This window comes from Oryzias melastigma, linkage group LG13, assembly GCF_002922805.2.
Source record: "Oryzias melastigma strain HK-1 linkage group LG13, ASM292280v2, whole genome shotgun sequence".
Classification (NCBI taxonomy): Eukaryota; Metazoa; Chordata; class Actinopteri; order Beloniformes; family Adrianichthyidae; genus Oryzias; species Oryzias melastigma.
Window position 1 is genome coordinate 3446501 of NC_050524.1, and position 26558 is coordinate 3473058.

The following is a 26558-nucleotide window of genomic DNA, read 5'->3' on the forward strand; positions in this document are numbered from 1 at the left end:
TGCCACGGGGGCTCATTAATGAGCGCTCGCTCCTCATGTGGAGGAATGTTTGCACCGGAGAGCGAGACAGAGCGATGGAGTCACAGGGAGGGAGGGGAGGCAGCGTAGGAGGCGCCGGCGTACCTGCTGCTCCAACATCAGCCGCCGGCTCTCTGGGAGCTGATGCTGCTGTGGGACGAGCCCAGGCGGCGGAGGCGGCCGTGCTCGCAGCTCTGTGGACACCAGTGATGGAGGAGGAGGAAGAGGGGATGGAGGTGAACGGAGAGCTGCCGGGACACCCGCACCTGAGGGACGGGACGGCGGTGGAGAGCCCCGCCGGGGAGAGCGGCGTGCTGCAGTGTCCCTCAGAGTACGGCCACAGCCACCGGTGTGGGTAAGAGCCGTCATGGGGGGACAGGGGGGAGCGTGCTGCTGCAGGAAGCAGCTGAGGATGCTGGCGGGGTGGTGGGACCCTCCCAGCTCTGGGTAATGGATTTGTGTTTGGGTTTTGGCAGCAGTTTGACCCTGAGGGGCCACAAACGAACAGATAATTGAGAGTTTTGGTGAAGACAAATCCTACAAACTCATCATTTCCTCCCGCCACATTAAAAGTTTTTGGAATTCCCCAAAGTTCTGAATCTCTGAAGTACCTTCCTGTTGAGAAGGAGCTGGAGTTCAGGAGAAGCATGTTGGATTTAAGCTGGTACACGGTGTTCTGCCTCCTCTCCATCATTGGCCGGCTCCTGCTCGCCATTGTGCTGCAGAGTCTAATGTAAGAAGCTGCCATCTGCTCGCTCCGTCACACAGAAGCTCTGCCCTTTCCACCAGGTCACGCTCTCCGTCAGGATGAGCCTCTGATGCTCAAAAAAACAAATCTGCTCTGAAAACAAAAGTTTCACGAACCTGCTCTTCGCTCGGTGCAGAATTATTTTCCCTTCTTGAATCTAAAAAAAGAGGCTTTGACCTTCTGAGTGCAGCCCACACGCTTTCCTTTGTGAGAATGTCACCCCAAAGAAGCGTTAAAAGCACTTCCTCTGCCAGAGAACGGCGGCGCGTCTGAGGGCGACGCTTCAGGGTCAGATAATGGAAAAAAACTCCATCGATCATTCAAACATTGTGTCCTTGCTCAGCTTGAGTGCTCTTAACACTCTCACAGCTGTCCGGAGGGGTAAAAATATGCCCAAAATCAATAAGTTGTGATTCAGAGGAGCGTTCGGTCTCCATTGTCTTCTATCGAGTCAGAGATCGGTCTGTCACAAGTCGAGTCCCTGCAGAACGGAGACAGTTTTCCAGGGTTTCTGGATTTATTCTGGCTGCTGGTCCCAGGAGATTCAGTTTATTGTTCATATGGGAGGAAAAGTGTCAAATATTTGTACTTTTACGACTCAAAGTGATGACAACTTCCAGATACTACGAGGCTGTTTCACATCACGATGTTTGCTGTGATATCACAATAGTTTATAGAATAGAGCTACGATGTATGAGAGTCCCAACATTTTAACTTGACTTTTGAAGCTGGTTTCAGACCAAAATAAAGTGGAGCCAAAGCAGTTCCTCATGTAACCACTTTAAAAATAGTTTATTCAGTTTAATGTAAACCTAATATTAGTTATTTTTTTAACTATTTGTACTTAAGGGTGAGTTGTAGTTTTTTTATTGCATGATTTTTGGGAGGGGTGTTTGGTTGACAGGGCTGTCCAGTTGGTTTAATGTTTGGAATTGTTTCATTTCAAAACAAAAACTTCAATTTTTCAGTCGTTTGGTCTTTACTATCAACATTTCATTTTCAGTGTTGCTCTAAGTCGTCCTCTCATTTCTCCAGAACGTTCCATTTTGCTGTTTCGTTGTTCATTCAGGTCTCTGAGTCTTTCTTCCTCCAATAGCTCCACTTATGCATCTGTGGCTCCATCAGTGGTCTCTCCTGGAACTTAAAATGCACAATCATCTTTTGATCGATTTTCAGAGCATTCCCAGTATCAGTTTTTAATCAAAATCAGGAAACCTGTGTCCTTTTCTAGGACATAGTTTCTGCAGAGCTACAGTAGTTCATTAGAAATCACCTCTGAGTTGTGGGCGGGACTGTTGGCGCTGATCAACCCCACCCCCCCTTCCCCTCCCTGTTTCTGAGAACCTGGAGCAGGGAGCTTTGAGTGTGTTTCTGACATCACAATATGATCTTTTCTAAACTACATGTTTTCATCTGCTCCTGATTTACAAGGATTTGAATAAATAACAGTCAGAAATGCAATTTAGAGCTTCATTTTCTTTATAAATGTCCTTCATCATTAGAAAAATGCCACAAAAACATGATAAAAACACAGATTTCATAACAGTGGGTCATCATTTATTTACATATGTTTTTGCCAAACAACAAACAAAACAACAAACTAACAAAAAAAGATGTGTATGTGTAAAAAAAAAAGATAATTATATTATTACTACTAATAATAAAAAAGTATACCAAATCAATAAATGAACAGATGCTTATTGATAAACAACAGTGTATACTCTATCCTTCCTTTCTTTCTCTCTTCTTGTAGGTAATATATATAAAACCCAAACATACAAACTTATAGAATATTTCTCATGCATTGAGTACATAATCACATTTTAATTTCAGAACATAGGAATTTTAGGAGGATTCTAGAATATCAACTAATTTAAAGTTTTTAATAAAAGGAGACTAAGCATTCTTGAATGCAGATATATTTTAATACAGTGGGTCTTTAACCCTTTAACACCTGAGGCGTCATCAGTGACACTTAAACACAAAATCTTTAAGCTTTTCAGCCGTTAACATGATCAACGTTATTCCAGAAAGCTGCTTCTCTCCTTCAGAATCTGCTGGAATTATTGTGTTAACGGTTGAAAAGTTACAGTAAATCCAAGAACATAAACACTGGAGCTCCGGTGTTAAAGAATTAATGACCATCATGTCCTCAAACCAAACATTAAGTCTTTTTTTCTTCTTTACTGAGCTTTTCTTTGGGGCCAGATTGTTTATTTTTTTTCCAACAAATTTAGAATAAATAAAGTTATAAAACCCTCCAGCTCCAGAGCTACATTCCTGCCACCACTTCGTTGACCAGAAAATGGAGTTTTGAACAGATGATGGAGCTTCAGGCCTAGAAAGAAACAACGCGGATCAGGATCGCGCTCAGGTGGCTTTAGAAAAGACTCCAAGCAGCGACCATGACTGTCCAGCCAATGCTTCTGTAAGCTGAAGCCAAACTCCCATCAGTCCAGGTTTCAACTGCAGCTTGGCTGAGCAGCACAGTCCTCTGTATGTCTTCCTGCAGATCAAGCAGATGAAGATGATTTCTAACAGTTCATAACTCTCAGCATCTGCAGGATTTCAGAGTGTTTGAGCCGCTGCCATTCTCTAGTTTCCTCGGCCAAATAAACGATTACGGGCCTGACGGGCAAACCTGTCTAGAGGATCACCAAAACGGACCTTAACATATGAAAAACTGGACACAATGAAGACGAGGAACAGTTTAATTAAAGAAAAGGAGAAACTTTGTCCTGTAAAGAAACCTAATGAAATGATTAGTGTTCTGGTTAAAATAGAAATCAAAACAAATGAGATTGGAACCTAGAAAATATAGAAGCAGCTTTTTAAATACAAAGGGGATTTATTCAAATCGACTTCTCGTGTGTCCAAAGTGACATCGCCCAAATGATCATAATAACTTCTGTCCAACACAGGGACAGGCAACTCCTGCATGTTTTCCAACATATCCTGCTCCTGCATATTCTAATTGGCAGGACACACCTGAACAGGTAAGCAGTCATGAGTAGGGCTTGGATATCTAGAAATTATGCAGACACAACGGCCCTCGAGGCCTGGAGCTGCCTATCTCTGGTCCAGCGTAAGAGGCCTTCAACTCTGATGTTTGCTCTGTTGCTGGACAAGAATAAATCAGTTAAAAATATATTACCTGTTTAGCTGAGTTTTAAAAAATGGTATCTTTTAGTTCCTGCAGCTACGTTCACAACGAATGTTCAGGCGACAACTTCTAATGAAGAGTTTGTACTAATGCTTCAATAGATGCTTTTTATGGCTTCCGCCTTCAAAACTTTGGCATTTACACAAGTTTCTAGAACCGTTTTTGGGCTCTACATTCAAAACACTTTGAACGCACATTGAAAGTAAAACCAGGTTGAACTCTGACTGGTCAAGGACTTGGATTTGGTAGAGCGCATAGTTGGGATCCACATTGTTTCATAGAAGTGCCAAACAAGAGAAATTAATAATTGTGCTTTGTGCCCAGCCAGAATTCTATGACACCAAGTCTTTTTTATATCGGTAAGAGTTGTGAAAGAAACTACTTCGAGATTTCACACCAAGACTCTTCCAGCTGTGGGTGGCAGACATGTGTTAGTTAACAGTAGAAAAAGAAGGCCCTCCCTGCTCGTCCAGTGTGAACACCATATGCTACAATCGTGTTCTTGAGCGCAGGTCACATATCCAGTGTGAACGTTGCAACTTTGTCCTAAAGCTGGAGTGTCAGACTCCAGTCCTCGAGAGGTGGCATCCTGCTGCTTTTTTCCAAAAAGGAGCTTCAGTTTCAGGTTGGATTGGGCTCAGAAATTCAGTTCCAAGTAGGAACCGTTATGATTAACGTGGTTCCACAGAAACTGCTGCAAACAGTTCCACATTTTGGTGCCAATTTGAGTGAAAGTCTGTTGGTCTGAAGACATGTCAATCACTTCTACTCTGTTCAGAATTTGAAGTTCTAGCCAATCATTCTGCTTTTCCTGTGATAGTGGGCGGGCTCACATAAAACTGAACACCCGACGGGGCAAACACGAGAGCGTGCGCCGCGCAGCGCTCAAATGTCTGGCTGCTTTTCACAGCAGAAGTTTGACAGTTCGCTGCATCACATCAGCCAATCAGGAACTCAGCTTTGGACACGTGACATTTCCAGTGACCCGATCAGTGGGTGAAGTTCTAATCCAATATGAACGTCTTGTCCTGTCGCACTGTGGCGGTTCTTTGGCTGCAGCCTCCTGGACTTCAGTGGAGCTCACTCACTCCACACACCGGCAGACAGACAGCCGCTGCGAGGAGCTGGAGCAGCCTGCTCAGGTCTCCTGAACTGTGATGTCTTTCTTATTTTCGGCGGGACAATAGTAAAAAAAGGTCCCTTATTTTCCCTCTGTCGCGTTAATGTGGAACAGCCTTCAAACTCAGTCACAGAAACACAGTGGAAGCGGCTGTCATCCAGACACACCCACTGAGTGAGTTCAAAGACCCGGTAACCCCTCAGAGCAGCGAATTCGGCACGCGGTGAAAGAATGGCGGGCCACCAGTTCGTGGCTCAGAGGTTGAGGAGCTTTGATTTAATAGGAACAGACGACGTCCCCACGACACCCAAAATGTCCATTTCTGACACGGAGGTCTTAACTGTGCGTCAGTATGTGACCTGGAAATGAAAATGTTGATTTGGGAAGATCTACTGAAGTACCGAAATTGGCACAGAATAGGAACTGAAACCAAAGAACCACTTTGGCACCGGAACCAAATAAACCCAAACCCTAATGGCAGGTTAGTTAAAAAAAACTTGTAGGACACTTGCCTTCGAGGCCTGGAGTTTGACACCTGTATCCTAAAGCGTCTCTGGAAACAGAGTTCTAGTCCCATGAAGCCGGGCAGGTCTTTTCTTATCAGACGAGTTTTTTCCTCCTCTGTGTTAAACTGAAGTTCCCCAGACGGTGGAGAGGAGCGGTAGACCTGTGGTGGAGTCTGATGACTCCCATATCGATGGCATTATTGTATTTTCAGTGTCTGAAGGGCAGATGAGCACCTTCAACTGAGACCCAGATCAATTTCATTAGTATAACGACACCAAAGCGCTTTTACAGCTCCGCCCCCACATTGACTTCAGGGGTTGAAGACTGACGGTTTTACGGTTCCATTCCATTATCTCACTCTGCATCGTGAACAGCAGAGATGAACAACAAGTTCTTCTGAGATGGGAAGATAATTGATGTCCTTGAAACATCGACGTGGGTCTCAAATCCTCTCAGATCTTCTGTTCGTCTTTCCAGTCACTGGTTTTATGGAATGGTTCCTCTGTTTTAATTAAAGCTACAAGCAGCATTCAAAAGAGTGGATGCTGCCCCCTGTTGCTCCCTATTGCCCCCTGTTGCTCCCTATTGCCTCCTGGTGCTCCCTGTTGCCTCCTGGTGCTCCCTATTGCCCCCTATGGTCCCCTGAAGACCCAAAGTTTTGTGAAGCCTGACTTCAGATTTATTTCTCATAAAATGGATCTGTTGATGTTTACGACTGTGAAGGTGTGACACCATTACCCCCAGTTCACACTGGAGCAGGAGGAGGAGGAGGAGCAGGAGGAGGAGCATGGAACCCGTTTCACATGATCGAGTGAACCGTTTTCTTTTTTAATCCATCTGACATTTTAATCAGATCAGAGGTCTGCAAACTCTCCCGTTATGTTGGAGGTCTATTTTTTTTACTGTTTTTGTGCTGATTTGTTGCAGCAGGAGAAACAGGAAACAAGCTTTAGGTGTTAAAATGAACTTCCACTACACTTTCAAAATAAAAGTTGACAGAAAAGATGACTTTTTTAGACATTATCAACAAGAACTTCAGTGAATGTTATTTTATTATACTGTATGATACAAAACTCCTATGGAGAGATTATAGTATCATTCGGTTTGTGTGTTTGTATTCTTGATAACTCGTACACTACATTCTGTGTGTAACTGTGTGTACTTCCAATTGTGTATTCACATGTACAGAAATTACAAAACACAAAAGAATACAAATGCGACACTCAGAGAGCGTAGTGGGTGGATCAGCACTACGTCCTGCTCCGCTCTCTGGATGTGGAGGAGGTCCTCGCTTCCCTCTGTGACTGGGAACAGGCGCTTACAGATGAGCTAAATTCAATCTAAGTTCAAAACAGCTGATAAAAAAACTTTGATGATCCATCATTTTTAACAGAATTTAAACACATGACTTACACACGAAACTTTGAGACGTGACGAGTCTCACGTCAGATTATTTAGTCTGTTTAGTGCAGCAATTTGCTATTTTTTATATTTATGACTGACCTTCTGTTTCTGTACAATTACCAGCATGAAGCCCAATGAGGCAATTTTTTGTCATATTGGGCTAAATAATTAAAAAGGAATTGAATTTGTGCGTAAGGGTGGTTTTGTTTGTGTCAGGTGATTTGTGTGTACTTTTTAAAGATTTGTGTGTAGTTAGTTTCAAGCTGCTGTAATTTAAAGTTGAATGAATGAATGAAATAATAACATCACATAATAAATCACAAGTAGATCACTTGAAGGGGAGTGGAAGGAAGCGAACTTATATAATCCACCCCGACTCGACCATTTTCTCTACATGAATTATCAACATCCGGTTCAGGACTTAATATCAAATATTTATACCCTACAATCATAGATTCAGGTTATTAAGGATCATTAAGATAAGTTGTGCGTGTGTACATAAGATTTTTGATTTTTTTTTGTATCTTGTAATGTTTGTACAAGTGAATACAGAACACATTTGCAAGTACACACAGTTACACACAAATTGTGTTGTAGGAGTTATAAATCGAAAACTCAAGTTTTGAAAAATTGAAAAAAAAAATTGTATTCATGTTGATATCATGCTATAAACATTGTGTTTATTTAACTACAGGTAATTAAGATTGAAATGTCTGACGGGAAGCTTTTTCGTTTTTGAACATTTTTTGTCTCCTTTGTTCTAATATTAAGACAAAAGTAAATAGCAAGTAAAATCCTTCATTTTTTTGTCTGTTATTTTATTGTTTTTTGTGGTAACACACATACAAGTATCACGATGAACGTTTTTACCACTTTAGTAACATAATTCATCAGTAATTATAACTTTTATTGTTGTTTTTTGTATATTTTTTGAGTTAATCTGTTTTGTAAGATTTATAGTCATTTTTAGCATGATGGTTTTTCCTTCTTGCTTTCATTTTTTTCTTCATCACATTTTAGTTATTAGCATAATTCGTCAGTTCTTAAGTTTTGTTTTGCATAACATCTGTTCTTTAAAAAAATGTTTCTCTTGGAAAACAGATCTGGGATAGTAAACATCTTCGTCAAACAGCCGACAGCTCGGCCTCGTTTGAAATGAAACTGAGGAAGAAGAGGGATGATTGTAATTTCCAGACTGACAGCCCAGAGATGAGTGAATAATTGATGAATTAGGAAATGAAAACTCCTGACATTGGAAGTGGGAAAACGCGGGTGTAAATGAGCGTAGGTGCTCACGTTTGGGTATGAATGCTTATTGAAGTGACAAGTAAGAGGGATGCGGAGTCTGCGGTTGCGTGATGAGGTCACGAAAGACTGATGGCTCCAACCGTTCAAACACAGTCAGACAAATTCAGAAACATTAAAAGCTCAAAAACCGGCTGAAAAGATGGATGCAGCTATATTACAACCTAATTTCCTTTTATGCTTCAAAAAACCTCCAGAAAACGGAGATAATGGCCACATTTAAGGTCGACTCCCATTAAGTCGTTTGTCTTCCATCTTCCTTTTTTTCTTTAACTTCCACACTTATGATGTGCTGGAGGTTCTCTTTGAATTTAAAGATTTGTTCTGAAATAACCTTTACTTTAAAATTGTTACCATTTAGCTCTTATCTTGTGCTTTTTTTTTCTTTTATAAATCTTTAGATGCTCATCAGGCTCTTTTAAACATTCGTTTAGAATAACAACAGAGCTAGAAATACGTTTTTCATCTTTCTCATTGATAAATCTTAACGCTTACAATAAATGTGACAAAGAAAAATGAGCGGCAAGTCGGAAACATTATGAGCAGGAAGTGATTGACAAAACATTTAAATCGGTTTTATTAGGAGCATTTATCAAGAGCGTAAAGTCGTCCTGCTGACACAACTCTATCCTGGAGTCATTAGCATTGAGATGCTAACACCACATCTGTCTCTTCCTGAAACCTGCTGTGTTAGAGTCCTTAACCTGCTGAGTTTTAGCATAGAGATGCTAACAGCATTCTATCTTTATAAAGGGTTTGATGCTAACAACTCGCATGATTTGAATACATGTGATGCATATTCATTTAGAAGCTAACAGAAAGCTTTCTACAAACTGTCATATGTTTCAATAGGGGTTTTAGCATTGATGCTAACAAACTGCATCGTTAAAAAAATGATGCTTTCTCTGATGGTATTACCAAAGAGATGATAGTATAAAGCTACTTTTATAAAATGTAACATGTTTTAAAATTGGGTTTAGCATTGATGCTAACACTTTGTCTGATTTTAATAATGGTGATGTGTATGATAGCACTAGTAGAAAGTGCTAACAGCTAGCATGTCTAATACATTGTGTGCTGTCTCTTATGGCCATGGTGATGCTAACAGCCTACTTGTCTCCTGAGTTACATAATTTATGCTTTGACAATCACATTGGTAGTGGGGTGTTACGTCCTGCTGCTGCTGTGCTGCACCCTTTCAACATTTCCTGCCATTCTGCCCACGTGACAGGTGGGGCGAGTGATCTTAATTAGCACCTGCCAGGTACTTAAGTAAGAGAAGGCCTCACTAAGGTGGGCAGGGAGCAGAGCAGCAGGCTGGGTAACATTTGGGTTTTACTTTTAGTTGTGCTGGTATGTTTTGTTCTTTTTCAGTCTTACACTGCTGGGTTTTGGTATTTTAGTTTGGGGTTGGTCGTCTTGATTTGCGAGCTTTGTTTATTTGTTTTCTTTAGGTAGATTTTTGGTTAGGCAGCCCTTAGCAGAGAGCTGCTGGCTCTGATGGTCGGCATGGCTGGGTCAGCAGTCTCCATGACTTATTTCATTTTTGGCCAAGGTTCCAAAGCTTGTGTTTTTGTTTGGACCAGCACACTAATTATTTGATTTTTGGTCATTTCAGGACATTGGATTTCCTTTTTCTTAGTAGACAGTGCTCCTTTTATTCTCATTGGTGTCCAGTTTTTGTTATTGTCCCCTTTTGTATTTTTACCCCTTGACCCGAACCAGGTTTACCCATAAGGGGCGTAACATCGGGGTACCTCTGGTGTGTGGCCCTCCAAAGAAATGCCACCCCAAACCATTACCCGACCCACTGCTTAAGTGGCCATGTTGGACGTTGTTTCAGGCAGCAGCAGAACGTTCTCCATGGTGTGTCCAGACTCTGTCACATGTGCTCAGTGTGAACCCTCTTTCATCTGTTAAGAGCACAGGGCCCCGGTGGTGAATTTGCCAATCTTGATGTTGTCCAGCAAATGCTGGACGTCTTGCACAGAGTTGGGCCGTATAAACAACTCCCACCCGTGGCTGTCGGGCCCTCATATCACCCTCATGGAGTCTGTTTCTAACACTCTGAACAGACATGGGAGCATCCGCGGCCTCCTGGAGGTCATTCTGCAGAGTTCTGGAAGAACTTCTCCTGTTTTTCCTTGCACAAAGGAGGAGGTTGTGGTCCTGATGCAGGGTTGTTGCCCTCCTTTGGCCTCCTCCACATCTCCTGATGTACTGGCCTGTCTCCTGGAAGCGCCTCCATGCTCTGGACACTGCGTTGACAGACACAGCAAACCTTCTTGCCAAACCTTGGATTTCGGTGCCGTTCTGGATGAGTTGCAGTACTTGGGCTACTTGTACCATGAGCATACGCCCATGGTACAATGGTGCGGCTCATGGATAGTGATTGACATCACTGTCAGCATTCAAAAGTCACCAAAACATCAGCCAGAAAACAAATGGACAGAGGAAATGTCTGTGATTACCACTTTCAAAAACCACTCTTTTATTGGAGGTGTCTGTGAAATTGATTGTCTTTCAGTGTTGTTTCCTAGTTGGACAGAAGTGTAATTGACTTGGAGTAACTTTGACTTGTTTAGGTTTTCCCTTTATTACTTTTTTGGTGTAATTGTGTATTTTTGCTTAAATTGAAACATTGTTAAAGACCTTGTTGATCAGTCTCCTCTGTGCTGTGTGCAGAATATGTTCAGTTTTCACATATATCTTTGATCTCGATTAGATCTTTGTTTTCATTCTATAATCCTGGACTTCTTTTTCTATAAACGCTTGAACTTTGAGAGTTTCAACAAGAGAGAAAAGTGTGAAAATGTTCATGTCTGTCTGAGAAAAGTGTATAAAATGTGTGTGTGGGTCCTACAGCCTTAAAACAGAATAAGTGAAGAAAATCAAAATGAATTCTTCATAGATTTCACCTCAGGTTATTTTTAGAACGTAACTCCAGCAATAAATGAGGGAACTCTGTAATCAGCTCCAATTCAGTTCTGATTATCCTCTAAATTTGATTTGCATAAAATTCTGGCAGCTAACGTTACTTCTTAAGCGGAGCATTAGCTCTGAGCAGAATGAAGGTTTTTTTATGTTCATTTTCAGCAGACAGCATGCTAACACAGCCACTGCAGATTTTTGTTACATACTTTAAGGACTTTTGAGAAAAACATTTTCCGTTACATAGATACTTTTTTTTTTTTTGTTTGTTTGTTTTCTGAAAGAGACCGGACATTCAGCCTGTTGTATTAAAGTCCCATTCCACTCATTTTTAATCTATTTTCTAAGCGTTTCCAGTGGTCTTCTAATTAGAATTACCCCATGTTTAGCCAAAATCAAAATACCTGTCGTTTTCTAGGGCATAGTTTCTCCTAGAGTAGCACAAGTTCTTTAGAAATTTAGCTCTGAGTTTTGGGTTAAACTATGGGCGCGGCACAACAACATTTCCCCTCCCCCATTGCAGCACGGGGGAGGGGAAGTATTTGCCCAAGACATTTTCTACATCACAAATAAGCTCTTTTTCAGACAGCATTTTTTCATCTGCTCCTGATTCACAATAACTTGAACAAGAAAAGTTGCATTATATCTGCGATATTGCCAGTGTGATGCTTTTTCTGAAAGTAGTTGCTGAAGATGCTGAAGCTTTTTGCTGAAAATCGTGACACAATTGACTTTCATTTCTGACTATTTGCTGAAAATGCAAAAGCTATTTTCAAAATATTAAACTGGAAGTTTTGTTAAGGAACTATGAAAGAGGGTTGAAGTTGACTTAAATTGCTGAAAAAATTGTAGTAAAATTGCTTAAACCCCCCAAATATGTGCAAATGTTGCAAAAATATTTAGTTTATTGCCTAAATATGAGCTAATCTCCAACGTAGCCTTAAATTCCTCAGTAAAGTTAGACAAAAACATTAGCATGTGGCTAAAATTGATGCTAAGCTCTAAATAAACCTAATTAGATACACTAATTAGGTTAGCCTGTTGCCTAATCTAACTAAAATGTTAAAACTTTCTCATTCATTTCCTATGGGATAAAAACTTCAAAAACTTTAAAGTATGTGAATACAAACAATGTCCTGAACAACGATTTGATACCATGATTGCTAAAATTGCTGAAAGTGTGATTGAGTTTTTACCTGCCAAAAATTCTTACTAAACATTCACACAGTAAAGAAATACTCAGAAATGCAAATTTGGACTTAATTTGTTTTATACATATATGTCCTCCATCTTCATAAAATGCTATGATAACATATTATTGGCACCAAAAAAAATATTTTTCAATGGAGGGGGTTTTACAATGTTGCTGGCCAATCCTAACTTCTTTTATCTCTTCATATTTACTTTAGTACATTTCACTTTTTCAAGTAGAAAATCCCCTAATTGACAAACTGTATAGTCAATGATGAGCGACACAAACAATAGTTTTATTTTTTTTGCTGTAAATTTCCTATCTTTGGTGCATGTTTTGTGTTTCGGAGCCTGAGTCGAATCAAAGTGCCCATCCAGATGAAAGGAGGACGTATCGCTCAGATCTCCTCTTTTTCTTATGTGCCCTTGAGCTCCAAATTTGAATAATTAATTACCAGTTTGGACTCATTTGCACAGACGGTTCATGTGTGCACGCTTTCATTCAACCACAAGTCAGGCAGGTTCCGTCCTCGGCGACCCGTTTAGCGAAGCGTTTTATCTTCATGTGTTTGATGTTAAAATAACAGAAAATGATGTCCAGAGATGCTGATGGGACTGAACTTCGCATGCAAAGCCTCATGGGTAGCTCCCGTTCTCCTCTTTCACAGCCTCCTACAGTGAATGTGTCTTCTCTTCTGTCAGAGAGAAGATGCCGTTCCACCATGTGACGGCAGGCCTGCTCTACAAGGGGAACTACCTGAGCCGCTCGCTGTCTGACAGCGACAGCGAAGTGCTCGCCAGCATCTCTGTGGAGGAGCTGGATGGTAAGACCTTTCAAGTCATTTGACATTTTAAAAACCCAGTGCTCGCAATTCCTTCAAGATGGTCTAAAATCCATTTTTATAGATTTCAGATCCTTTTCTCTTCTAGGGGCCAGACTTTCTGAGCTGCAGCCAACAGCAGCTTTACTCTGTTTTTTCTGCTTTACATCGGCCATTGTTAAAAGTGGAGGAAGGGCAGCACTGCAGTGCAGATGGAGAAGAAAAATTGCGTTTGGTGGTGCGAACAGAGCAGCAGATAAATTTATGATCAACAGATTGGAGCGTCATGCTTCGTTACGCTTTAAGCAAACATCATGGGGTCAAAAAAAAGGGCAGCTGGCGGCAAAATGGAGAGGAAACAAACAGAGAATTCACCATCAAATGATTTCAAATGATCACAGAGGAGAACAAGTCCAACCTGTTACTCTACTTATCCATATCCTGGTTTTTAGGGTATCAGTGAAGGAATGATGCTCAGGTATTCTCCTCCTATATTATGCATATGAAATTATAATCCTGACAGCATCTCCTCCTCTGGGATGCTCTAATACCTGATCCAGGTAAGAGCCATAAGTAGAGCAGGGGAAAATGTGAAGACACACCCCTCCCTGACGGAGCAGGTGTTGAGCTTCGGGCCTCGAGGGACCAGTGAAGAGGAGGTTTCTTCTTAGACACCTTTCAGTGTATTTCTTATCAAAACTAGTATAACTGTTCAAATTACTGCAGAAAAAGGAGTATTTTTCCATTTCCTGCTGTATAAACTGAGCTAAAGCTGCAGATTATCCTCATATTCTTTTATTAAATTGTGAAAAAAGTCATTTTCACATTAGAGAAGTTTATACAGAGGAATGTGGAGTTCCTGTAAATCTAACAGCATCATTTCCATTCATTTACTGTAATAAGTGCTGCCACAAATGATTATTTTAATAATCGACTAATCACAGATAATTTTTTTCGGATTAGTTAACTAATCAGGTCATGGGCAAACTGGATGTAAAGCACACATCTTAACCATCATTAGCTTTAAACTAACTAAAAACTAGATCTATATCATTACCTGTAATAATGCTAGTGTGAATGCTGGAAGCTGAATTTGGACACTGAAGATGCTGAAGTTGATAGCTTAAATCGCTGAAGCTAATAGTTGAAAATGCTCTGGCTAATAGCCAGCTAAAATATGAGCTAAATGCCAAATTAGCCTACAAACTGGAAAAAATAACTAAGGTTAGCTAAAAACAGCTAGCAAGAAGCCTAGAAAATAGCTACATTTCAAAATTCCCCCCAAAAATGTAAAAAAAATTCTAAATTAGCCAAAACAGCTAACATTGCAGCTGAAATTTTAGCTAAACTCAAAAACGGATCAAAAAATGCCTTAGAAACATCTAAATTAGCCAAAATAGCTAGCATGTTGTTGAAATATTAGCTTAACTCCAAATTAGCCTAGAGAACCTTAATGAATGCCAAAATAGTCAAAAAAGCTACCAGAATGCCGTTATAACTTTGAACTTTACTACACTCTGACTCCAGATGCCTAATATAAAGTAACGACTAATCATCTTTTAAGTTAGTTGTCGACTATTTTAATAGTGGATTAGCCGTGGATAGTGGATTAAACGTGGCAGCCCTAACTGTAATTTATGAGTTGCTAACATGATCAACGTAATTCCTGTAGATTCTGCTGGAATGACGTTGATCGTGTTTTGGTTGGTAAAGATGGACGCCTCAGGTGTTAAAGGGTTAATACCCTCCCCACCCCCCATCCCAATGAGGGTGTGTTTATAACCCCCCCTTTCATGATCTGTTTTAGGGTACTCTCCAGCTCCGGTTCCACATAAACCGGTTCAATACCCGTCTGCTGGTGTCACCAGACTCACCCAGAGTCCGGAGTTTGAACCCGGTGATGCGGCGTGAAGCCGCTGCCTGTGAAATTGGCGGCATGGCGCGCGCTAATAACCCGGCGCTCTGTCAGGGTCAAGCTTTAATATGCATGAAGGAATTTGCAATGAGTGATTTTCTCATTCCTGCTCCGCCGATGGTTTCTACTTGAAGGATTCTCATGAGTTCTATTAAAAACACAATGACAGGCTAACTGTGGCCTATCAACAATGTAATTACTGTGAAGGGATTTAGCAGACTCTTTACACAGAGACGGCCGGGATGGTTGGAGTCAAGGGGAACTTTCTTTGTGTCGACTGGAGTCTGTTTTCCTTTTTATGTGTTTGATTAAAGCAGGATGTTTCTTGCTGTGATCTCAAATAAAAAAGACATTTAAAATTTATGAATACATTTTTTTTTGTTAAATACAACAAAAAAACTGAGTGTCTTTCTGTTGCTTTCAATATTTTAGCAAAAAGACTCAAAAAACAAATCACTAAACATTAATTTATCTTATTGTAGTTAAACTTTTCATCTCCACTTCAACACTTTCTGACACTGTCACTTTAATAATATGATCCACTGACTGTAAATGACAACTGGAGTGAGCGAGTGTGATGTCATACATGAAAAATGATTTTTTATTTGGCTCCAATCGAATAAATTCCATTTTTGTCACTTTAGGATACTGACCCAGACCATGTCAGTAAGCAGTGATTGGTCCCTGAGAGTCTGAGTTTCTATGGCAACCACTCACCAATCAGGAGGTAGCTTGTTTGAAGGCCACGCCCCCACTACTTTAAAGCAGGTTACACAAAAATGTTTTGAATGTTGGACGTTCTTTTATTGAGGTATCTGATTGGTCAGTTTATAACTTCAAAAACTTGAACTAAAGAAAAAATGTCATGAAAAGAAAAGAGATTATCATTAAGATGGTTCCAAGAACCAGCTGGTACTTCCTGTTTGGAACGTGAGTCCAGCTCCTACTTACTGTCAATTGACTAGATTTAACTCTGCCCACCTGAACAATGTTCCAAAGCTGGCAGAATGGGCGGGACAAAAGAGTTTAGTTTTATCCATCCACCTGCCAATCAAAAAACACGCCCCTTAAAAAAGTTTTCAGTTTTAACACGTTAGTCAACTTTTAGAGGTTATATGTAGAACTCCAACATTTACGAGGATTTACTTAAAGTTCTGAATTTAACTAAGTGGCCTCAGTATTCCCATTAATATTTAAGCTACAGTTAAAAATCTTTGATTTTTTTTCTATGTATTTCTATCATTGTTGTATTTTCCTTCTTTTTCTAAAAAGTGTTGGAAATAAACTATTGTATCAATCAACCAGCCATTGATAATCAAATCAATATTCATAGATGATCACAGAACCTGATATTTCTGCAGCGTTCAGCTTCAATCAAGACGTTTTCTCCTCGTTCTCTCATGGTGATGGATGAAGTATGCATGAGGATCAGAACTGTCAAGTCTTCACTTGTGAATCTGTGTGACTCCAACCAAGTCACAAGTCCAGCTGCATGTTTTTTCCAGCACTTGTGAACATTTCCTCAAAAACCATCTAAAAACATTTAAAGTGATTTTTCGTGGCCTCATTTGTCTTTTTCTTGACCCTTCATGACCTTAAGAAGGAAAGAAGCTCTCTGATTGGTTAGAGTGCTACACCATGACGTGACGGTTTGTCTGCGAGTTGCGGCGCCGGCGGACTTCCTCCAGGGACAGGACAGGAGCTTTGGTGACTCTGTTAGCAGTTCCAATGATTCTGCAGAAGTAAACCAGGAAATAATCTAACTATGAATTATCATCACACTTTAAAGAGGCGTTCAGTTTAAAAGGCTCTCTTGTTTTTTGTTTTGTCTGTTTTTTGTGTGTTTTTCTGTTTTGGCCTAAATAAGCTGAAGTTGCACAAAAAACAAACTATTTTTGATCTTTTAACCCCTGAATCTATCCTCATATGGTGATAACTCAGATCTTTATCCTCAGGTTTGTGCAGTCGTGTTCTTGAACTCATTTCAGTCAGATCTCAGCCAGTATCCTTCATACATTTGAACTGCTGCGTCTCAGTCCTCCAGACAGAACCGCATGTTAAATTCATTTTTGAGTCTTCATGTTTCATGCAGATCCAATATAAGCTCCGCCCCTGACCTCAGGCCAGCACATTTACGCACCGGAATTCAAAGTTTATGGATTCATGAAGCATCCCAGCGACATTGTGCCAATATAGAAGAGTCAGTGTTTTACACAGAGGACCAAATGTTGGAGAAACAGCCAGAGGCGGGAAAGTCCTCCGTGTGGGGCTTAGTATTAATCAAACGGAGAATTCTGCAGAGGAAGGAAAACAGAAAAGCAGAAACAATGTGGAACACTTTACATGGACCACAAACAGCCAATTATTAGCAGAAATACTGATGCTTCAACTGAACACAGAATCAATCCTCTGTCTGTTAAAGGATTCTTGTTCTGTTCCGTCTGTGCATGGAAAAGCAAAATGCAGGAAACGGGAGCAGCATAATTGTGATGTGGGATCCCCAGTAGCATTGTGTGTTTTTAAGGAACACCTTGTTTTTCTTTGGGGAGCACAAACATAGGAAAGTTTTATTCTATTCTAAAGCTGAGATGATCCTCTACACCAAAAACAGACCAACGAAGGTTATGAAAGAATCAGAAAGTCTAGAAATGACGTCAGAACGTCAAAAAGTTGTTTGAGTTGTTCAGAAAACAGACTAAGTAAATGAGATTTTCAGACCTGATTCACAATCATCTGATGAATTACAGTGATTTGACTTTTGAGGGCCTCCCAACAGGTTCAATAGGACTACAGTCACATATCCCAAATGACACGACGTGGTGAACTAACTGCACGTTTTTCAGTAAATTCAGCTGTTGACCCCACAGCTGCATTTGTAAGCAGGAGCTGCATAAGCTGCAAAAGCTTTAAGACAAAGTCAAAATTTTACAGCGTCCGGAAGATTTTTCTCGAAAAGTTGACATCGATCAGCGGCCTCCTGGGCACTGACAGAGGAAGTTGGAAACCATCTTGTAGCGAACTACAGCTCAGCTTGGAGGAAACCCTGAAAATGGACCTGATCAATGAATAGCAGCACCTGGACATTCAGCAGGCAGACAGATTCTGTGTCTGCCTGCGTCTAAACAAGCATCTCTAATCAGGAACTCCCGAGCCACGCACACACTTCCCTGGACTGAACCAAAACAATCCGCTGAAAGTGCAATAAACAGCCCTGTTGTCACTGAAACTTGCATTCCTCCCCTCTCCATGACTCTTTCCCTAGATTTCAACGCCTTGGTGACTCTGTTTCTTTACCCTCCTGACTGTCCCAAAAAGCGTTCTGCGATGATGACCGGCTCGACATCTGGAAGCCCGTTTGTGTGAACCCTTTTGATTTGCGTGGCTGCTGCCCACTATTGGGCAATAGGTCTTGTATGTGTTGCCTACTACAACCAATTTCTCTTGGGATTAATAAAGTATCTATCTATCTAGTTTTAGTAACCAGTAAAACCATCTTACATTAGTATGAACAACAGATCTACCACAATCGATCATTTTAAAAGTTGACTAATAAAAAACCTTAATAAATGCCAAAATAGTCCAGAAAGCTAGCATAATGCCATTATTACTTTCAACTTTACTACACTCTGACTAAATATAATATAAAGTAACGACTAATCGACTATTAAATTAGTCGTCCACTATTTTATAGTCGATTAGTCGACTAATCATGGCAGCCCTAATGAACTAGACCAGATATGATTGATGCTATATAAACCTGACTTCAGCCTTAGTCAGGGGGTTGACCCGTACAGGTGCTGCGGGTTTTTGGGTTGTCTGGATGCACTTTCACATGAACAGATTCTTTGTGTAGTTGGCAGGATTTGGAGAGGTTGATGAGAATGAAAGTCTGTACGACCCGCTAGCATCATACCTACGAGAGGTGTTCAGTACGACCTGGCGCCCGCAGACCCTCCGTATCGTATAGTAGTGACTAAGGCTTTTCTAATGTTTATTGCTCCTGTCAGATAGACTCAAATATTGCGTTCTAGTCGGTTCAAGTCTTGATGGAGCATTTTCTGGTTTGGTTGGATGAGAGCTTGTGGATTCTAATTATTTACAGAAGGTACTTTAAGCAGCCAAAAGTCTCTCTGCAACTTGCTGACACAGTTCATGATTTATGCTCCATTTATGCTTTGCTGTTCGGCTCATTGGCTCGCAGACTGCTCCACAGCAGATGATTGACGAGCCGCTCTCCTAAAGTCTGCTTTTGAATTCAGATTAGCAGACTGGTTGTGGTTACGACTCAAATTAAGGTCAGTGTTTTGCTGAAAGTCTGCGAGGTTTTATACGATAGTTTTTTCCCCTCAATAATGAATCATTTTCACAGGGAGGAGGAAGAACATCTTATTCTCTGTGGTGCTTTTGGGTTTCTTCTGAGGTCTTTTTAAATCACCAGATGCCTGTCAGTCGCTCCTCCTTTCATTAGCATACACCCTCTCTGCTCTGCAGCCACACTTTAGAAACATGCATTCATTAAGCGCCGTGAAGCCTGCTGACTCCCCCCACTGATGACTTGATCAAATGGTGACATGCTGACTGAGCTGTCTACTAGCGAGGTGTGAGTTCACAGTCCAAGAGTCACAGAGCTCAGCAGGCCCTTCACATGAAACACAAAGTTCCAGAGTTTCAGATGTATTTATGCAAAAGGCTCTACGACTGATGGAAACAGGCTGGAGTTCTGTCTAAATGATCCTCTTAGAGCTTTTCTACTCTTACGTTGGCAGTGACACGTCGACGAGTCATTTTTAACGCTGTGATGTTTATCAGTGTTCTCCGTTAAGAAGGTTTCCTCACAGCAGGCCTTTCTTACCGCAGCTCACTTTTGTTTTGGATTCTCCAATCAGTCAACTCTGGAGGGTTTGGAAAAATGTAGAAGAAAGGTCACGTTGAGAGAAATACGAAGCGAGTAAATAATATTCCTACAAGCATTGATCCAGGTTTGTTTCTGTGGTGTTTCAAGGTCACAAGTGAATGTCACGAGTCAATGTCAAGACTTTGGTCTTTGATTACAAGTCAAAGTCAAGGCCTTGGTCTCCAGTCATGAGTCAACGTCAAGTCTGGACTCTGATTGTGACTCAAAATCAAATCTTTGGACTCTGGTCACACGTCAAAGTAAGATATTTGGTCTCTATTCTTGAGTCAAAGTCAAGTCTGAACTTTGATTACGAGTCAGAGTCCAGTCTCTGGTCACAAGTCTCAAGTCCTTGGTCTCTAGTCTTTAGTTAAAGTCAGGTTTTTGGTCTCTTATCATGAGTCAGAGTCGAGTCCTTTGTCTCTGGTCTATGGTCATGAGTCAATGTCAAGTCCTCAATCTCTATTCTTGATTCAAAGTCAAGTCTGAACTTTGATTACAAGTCAGAGTCCAGTCTTTTGTCTCTGATAATGTCTAATTAAACTATTTGGTCTCTAGTCATGAGTCAAAGTCAAGATTTTGGTCTGTGATCATGATTCAGAATCAAATCCTTGGTCTCTGGTCACAAGTCAAAATAGACGCCTCTGTCTCTAGTCATGAGTCAAAATCAAGCCTGAACTCTGATTACAAGTCAGAGTCAAGTCTCTTGTCACAATCAAGTCTTTGGTCTCTGATCATGAGTCAAAGTCAAGTTCTTGAACTCTGGTCATAATTCAAGTCAAGAGTTTGGTCTTTGGTTACAAGTCAAAATCATGTTTTTTCTCTAGCTACAAGCCAATGTCAAGTCTTCAGACTCTGGTCACAAGTCAAAATCATGTCTTTGTTTTTTGGTCACAAGTCAAAGTCAAGCTTTTGACTCTGATGAAACACTTTGTTTCTGGGGGTTTTGGACATAAGTGCAGCTCAAATATCTTTTTAAAACACGTCTCAGCATTATTTCTCCGCTCACCAGGTCATTCATCGAGTACCAGGTTACAAGACAAACATTTGAATCTTGTCACTGAACAACGTCCAAAGCTTTTTTTCTATGGTAAAAAGTTTACATTTCAGGTTTCGGGTCACAGTATTTCAGGTCTTAAGTCACAGAAGAACATTTTGAGGTCCGGTCCCAGGTCTCTGCTCAAAGGTCAAGACAAGTCTTCAGTGTGGAGTCAAAACTCTGGTTAGAACTTTGGTTTCAAATGGATGAGATTTAGAGGGGTGGAGTCAAAACTTCAATCTTTGGCCAAATCTCAAGTATTCAGAGGAAAAAACATGTCTCATTTAAAAGTCCCTGTCATGTTTGACTTCTATCCTCACAAGTCCAAGACAAGTATCGATCATAGTCTGTTGTGGTGACTAATGTCGGATTTCCACATTTATTTGAGTTAAGTATAACAAAGCAGCTTCTTGTTTGACTTGTGTTGTTAATCTTTTTGCTTTTCTCTGTCATCATGTTTTTGTGAATTACCACAAAGTTTTCCTGTAACAACAACAACTTCTTTATCATCTTGGTTCCAGTTTTCTTGCCACCCCTATTCTTTCCTAAGTAAATTACTTGGAAAAGTGACGTGGTCTGATTTCAGGCTCTCAAGTGGAGCCAGTAAAGGTCAGAAATGAAGACTCTGCAGGAAAAAACTGCTGGAGCAAATGAACCAAAGATAAAAGAATCAGAATATACACAAACACTAAGAATGTAGTGAGACTACCGTGAACAAAAATCTAGGAATCTTTGATCTATTATATAAAGATTTCATGAAATATCCTGATGGGTTTTGAGAATCATCCAGAGGATGATAGATGGAATAAAAGGTCTAAATTTGAAATCCACGAAATCCAGATTATGTGTCATTTTTGAAGCTTGTGAGTTCTGATTTAAGGACCAATATCAGCAGATCCTACAGGTCTGTTTGTTCTTGAACATTCTAAAGTTTCTGTAAGAACAGAGCAGCAGAAGCAGCTCATGAACAGCAACAGAGGAGACAGCAGCCGTGACCGCAGGTGCAGAAAATGAATCTGGGATTGATCTTGTTACCTTGAGGCAGCGGTGCAAAGCCAATTGTATGACGCGGTGCTCAAAAGGAGGTCAGACTTATGCGTGTATGTTGTGTGTGGGGGGTGATCAGAATTGCTTAATAGATTTTCCTGCTTGTCTTGGCAGAGATCCGCGAGGCCTTTAAGGTGCTGGACCGCGACGGGAACGGCTTCATCTCCAAACAGGAACTGGGAATGGCCATGCGGTCTCTGGGGTACATGCCCAGTGAGGTGGAGCTCGCCATCATCATGCAGAGACTGGACATGGACGGTGAGTCACTGCGCCGCCCCTCCCTGATGCTACGTTCTCACCGGCTGTAGTCACTTGTGTTCAAACGGTCCCTTTCAATGAAAAGTCTATGTAAACTCCTTTAGATCCGCGACCCTGGCATTAACAGGTCACTACACAAGTTTTTAAGTCCGTTCTTGGGCTCTATGTACAAATGAAAGTACGCTGAAAGTTCAACCAGATGAATTTTTGACAGCTTGAACGCCAAACATCTGGACTTTGACCAATCAGGGACTTGTATCTGGTAGTGACCTATGCGTGGTTTGCTTTTAAAAACACAAAGTGCCAACTGATTACAAAGTAATCACAAAGGAGAAATGAGTAATTTCTGTTTGTGTCCAGACGAAATTCTATGGCACCAAATCTTTCGTATATCGGAACAGAGCTGTGAAAGAAAAAAGCCTGGATCAAGAAACAGCAGATTTGCACATCTTTGAACTTTAGCACCAAACTTCTTCCAGCTGTAGGTGGCGCACATGCATTAGTAATAAGTAAAAAAACAAAAGAAGAAGAAGCTTCTCCCTGCCGCTCACTGCTTGTCTGGTGTGAACACCGTATGCCTAAAGCGCGTTTACGACACAACATATAGCACGGTCTTGAATGTGCCAGACGTTTGGTATAGTTCAAGCATAATACTATGTTCACACTGGACATGTGTCGCATATTCAAGAACGAGGTTTCACTACAAATTCTCTCTCCTAACTCATCATATATGGTACGTACAGTTCGTGTATGGTTCCGGCTCCCTCTGTGTCACTTTTTGACATTTTGGGTGTGGCCAACTCGACGTTTTTTGACGTTCTGGCTATTCCCATGGGTCCCCAACCCATGATTTAATGGGTACCGTCCAGTAGCACATCCTCGGAACCAGTACCAGGTTAGCCTTAGGGTTTCGGGTTAGGGTACTAGTACCAGGTTAGCCTTAGGGTATCGGGTTAGGGTACCAGTACCTGGTTAGCCTTAGGGTATCGGGTTAGGGTACCAGTACCAGGTTAGCCTTAGGGTATCAGGTTAGGGTACCAGTACCAGGTTAGCCTTAGGGTATCAGGTTAGGGTACTAGTACCTCGTTAGGGTTAAGCCTTGTTTCCACTGAACACCTTTGTACGGTACAGTCCGGTTCGCTCTGGTATTTTGATCATTTCCATTTTAAAATGGACCCATTAAACAGTTCTGACCTGTACCTCTCGAGGGCCCCCATCTGTTGTAGGTCCATAGAAGAATGGAACGGGACGTTGCTGTAGCCACCCGTTGATTGGTAGAAAGTAAGGATGACATTAAAAGGTGCCAGCGTAGCGCTAAGCTAGTGATTCTGTTTCCCTCTTTGAGGCGACATTCTTCTTAGCCGTCCGCACTTTTTTTTCGAACATTACTGTAAATTTCTGTTCTAAACGATGTACAAAAAGTAAAGCCAGAAAAGGACGAGCTACTGGATAACCTCCACTGTTGTTGCTTTTCTAGTTGCCGCACTACAATAACGCAGCGACCCAGTAGCGGTCTACACCACGCATACACCATGAAAACAAACCGCTCTGTGGAAAGGAGACTTAACTGAGTGGAAACGCTCGCCAGAATTAACTGGACCGTCCCGTAGTACTCCTTCTGTACCGGTCCGGTTTGCGCCCAAGGTTTGGGGTCCCCTGATATGTGTATGTATTTTTCTGTCTGTGGCCCGGGATTAAGCCGTCTTTGAACCGGTACCAGATCGAGGCCCAGAAGTTGGGGACCCCTGAATTATTGGGAAAACAGGTCCGTTAAAAATGTACAAGTTGGGGACACCCAAAACGTCAAAAAGTGACTCAGGGGGGGCCCGAACCATACGTCCATATATGGCGAGCTGGGAGTGAGATTGCACTGGGTTTTAGTATACAACGTTCACACTAGACATGTGTTTGGCTGGTTCTAGAATGAGCGATATGGGTCTCATGAACATGCTTTTAGCATACAGTGTTCACACTGGACTGTCTCTACAAAATACTAGCGCACGTAGCTACAGTTGGAAAAGGTTTGGTGTGCAATGTCAGACCGGTGCAAATGGTTGGCATATCTGTGAGTTAGATACGTCTACCAAACCCGAGTCCCTGATTGGTCAACGTTAAACTGATTTAACTGCTGCATATTTTGTATGTAGAGCTTGAAAACAGACTGAAAAACGTGCATGATAGTAAGAGTTTTGAACGCTGTCGTGGTGTTTCTGACCCTTGTATGAACGTAGCTTAGCTCCTGCTGTTACCTCCTGATCCGGAGGGACAACACCTGAATAAATGTTCCCGTTTGCTCAACTTTGAAACAACCTAAGTTTTATCATCAAAGACGCAAAGCATCAAAGCAGGAACGCAGGAATCCGATCTCCTGCAGACGTTCGTCCCGCTTCCAGGCGACGCTGTCAGCGCTAACCGTGACTGACACTTCAGAAAGGATCGACTCCCAAAGCTGCTGCAGGAGAGAAAGGAGAAAAATGCAAATAACATTTAGCTGGGAAGCATCCGCAACCTTTCTGTGCGCTTGATAAGTGCTTTTCAGCTTTACTGCAGGAGGAGAATGAAGGAATATTAAACTTTCAGAGGTGCCGTTTCCCTCTGGTGAATCATCTCAGACTCGGGGGATCAGAACGGCCTCGGAGCCTCCGGCAGCGTGAAGGAGGAGACCTGACGAAGGTCACGGCGGCCTCGGCCTCCAGAGGTCTGAGACCTGAACCGCTCTCCTGTTTATTGACTCCGGGTTTGTTTGTGACCACAGGGAGGGGGTTGTTTCTGTGAGCAGTATTGAGTGTGAAGGCCGGATTAATGCTTTTTTTTCTTAATTTGAAAAATTCCTGATCAATACTAAACGGCTGAGTCCGACATGATGCAGGAGGGAATGAAGAACCGCAGCAGAACAGAAGCTGAATGTCAGAAGAGCTTTTCAAGTTCAATAAAAACTACAGATTCACTAGATAAAGTTTGGGTGGAATTCGACGTGAAAAGAAAACATCAAATTTGAGGCATTTATTAAAGACTCACTGCAATGAAATCGTTTTTTTATGTGTTTTTAACATGTTCTTGTTGCATTTTTTTGGTAACACTTTAGATGAGGTGCTGTAAAACACTGGATTTAATGTTGACAATTATAGTTAATACATGCTTTAAGCTTGTATGCAGTTTATTATTATGGGCTTTGTGGACAATGTTCTCACTTTATTGTTAATGAAACTCACTAAATATGTTAATAAACCTTATTTGGCTCATTGTGCTAATAAATGTTTTACTAAAACCCTACAAACCCATTAATAATCTTTGTTAATGTGTTAATGAAGCTTCTTAAGGAATCTTATTATAAAGTTTTACCCATTTTTGTCATGATGATATTTTAAAAGTTGTTTTTCTGAGTTTTTCTTTATTTAAAATAGTTGTAAATCATGATAAGACAAAAAAAAACCAAATCCCATTTATTACATAGAAAATCCACTGGTTGGATCACAAGCTCCGCCCCATTCTGATGCATCCACCTGCAGAAAAATTGATCCATGAACGTCTTTGTGTTCCTTGTCTGAGTTGGAATCTGGATCAGAACTGTACGGCTGGACAGCTCCAATATTTCTCACCGTTTTTGTTAAAATGTAAAGTTAGGGTGGGGAGGTGAGGGGCTGTAAGCTAGCAGAAGAGAGTGTAAACAGAGAGCTCTCAGTAATGGGTCACATGACGGAGGGGCGGGTCGTTCTGCACCTACAGGTCCGTCCACAACTCAGACGTGAATTTCTACCTAACTTCCTCCGTTTGCAGAAACTTTATAGAAAATGTCTGAAAATCAGGAGAACTGGAGTCATAGTTAAAGATTTCTGGGAACATTTTGAAAATAGATCAAAAGAGGATCAAAGTGAGACTTCTAAAAAGTTATTTCTGGTTTGCACTAATATGTAACGCTTCACCTTTTCAGCTCAAAGCTGATTTTCTGATATTTCAAAGGATTGAAAAGAGGAGTTTAACCTTTAACACCAAACTCAGATCTTCAACCGTTGACGCAAATAACATAATTCCAAAAGATTCTGAAGATTCTGAATTAATCCATTAATGAAATTTCAACAAATTCTGAAGCTGAATAAACATAAAATGCTGCAAATCAGCGTAAATCTGCTTTTCTGTGTGTCAGAATCAACTGGAATTACGTTAACAGCCAAAGAATTATGGTAGTTTGAAAAGCTT

At 41.1% G+C, this 26558-nt stretch overlaps 1 protein-coding gene across 3 annotated transcripts in view; it reads left to right on the forward strand.

Annotated features, from left to right (window-relative positions):
- The window catches only part of caln1 (calneuron 1), a 63742-nt gene that overhangs the window by 5599 nt on the left and 31585 nt on the right, over positions 1 to 26558 (forward strand). For 2 of the 3 annotated variants that reach the window (XM_024277698.2, XM_024277697.1), the window contains exons 2-3: positions 13090 to 13211; positions 22218 to 22361. In XM_024277698.2, the coding sequence (XP_024133466.1) occupies positions 13097 to 13211; positions 22218 to 22361 (259 nt within the window). In that variant the 5' untranslated portion in view covers positions 13090 to 13096. Of the gene's footprint in view, positions 1 to 9; positions 374 to 13089; positions 13212 to 22217; positions 22362 to 26558 lie in introns of those variants that run through there. The other variant, XM_024277696.2, reaches the window with a different exon arrangement.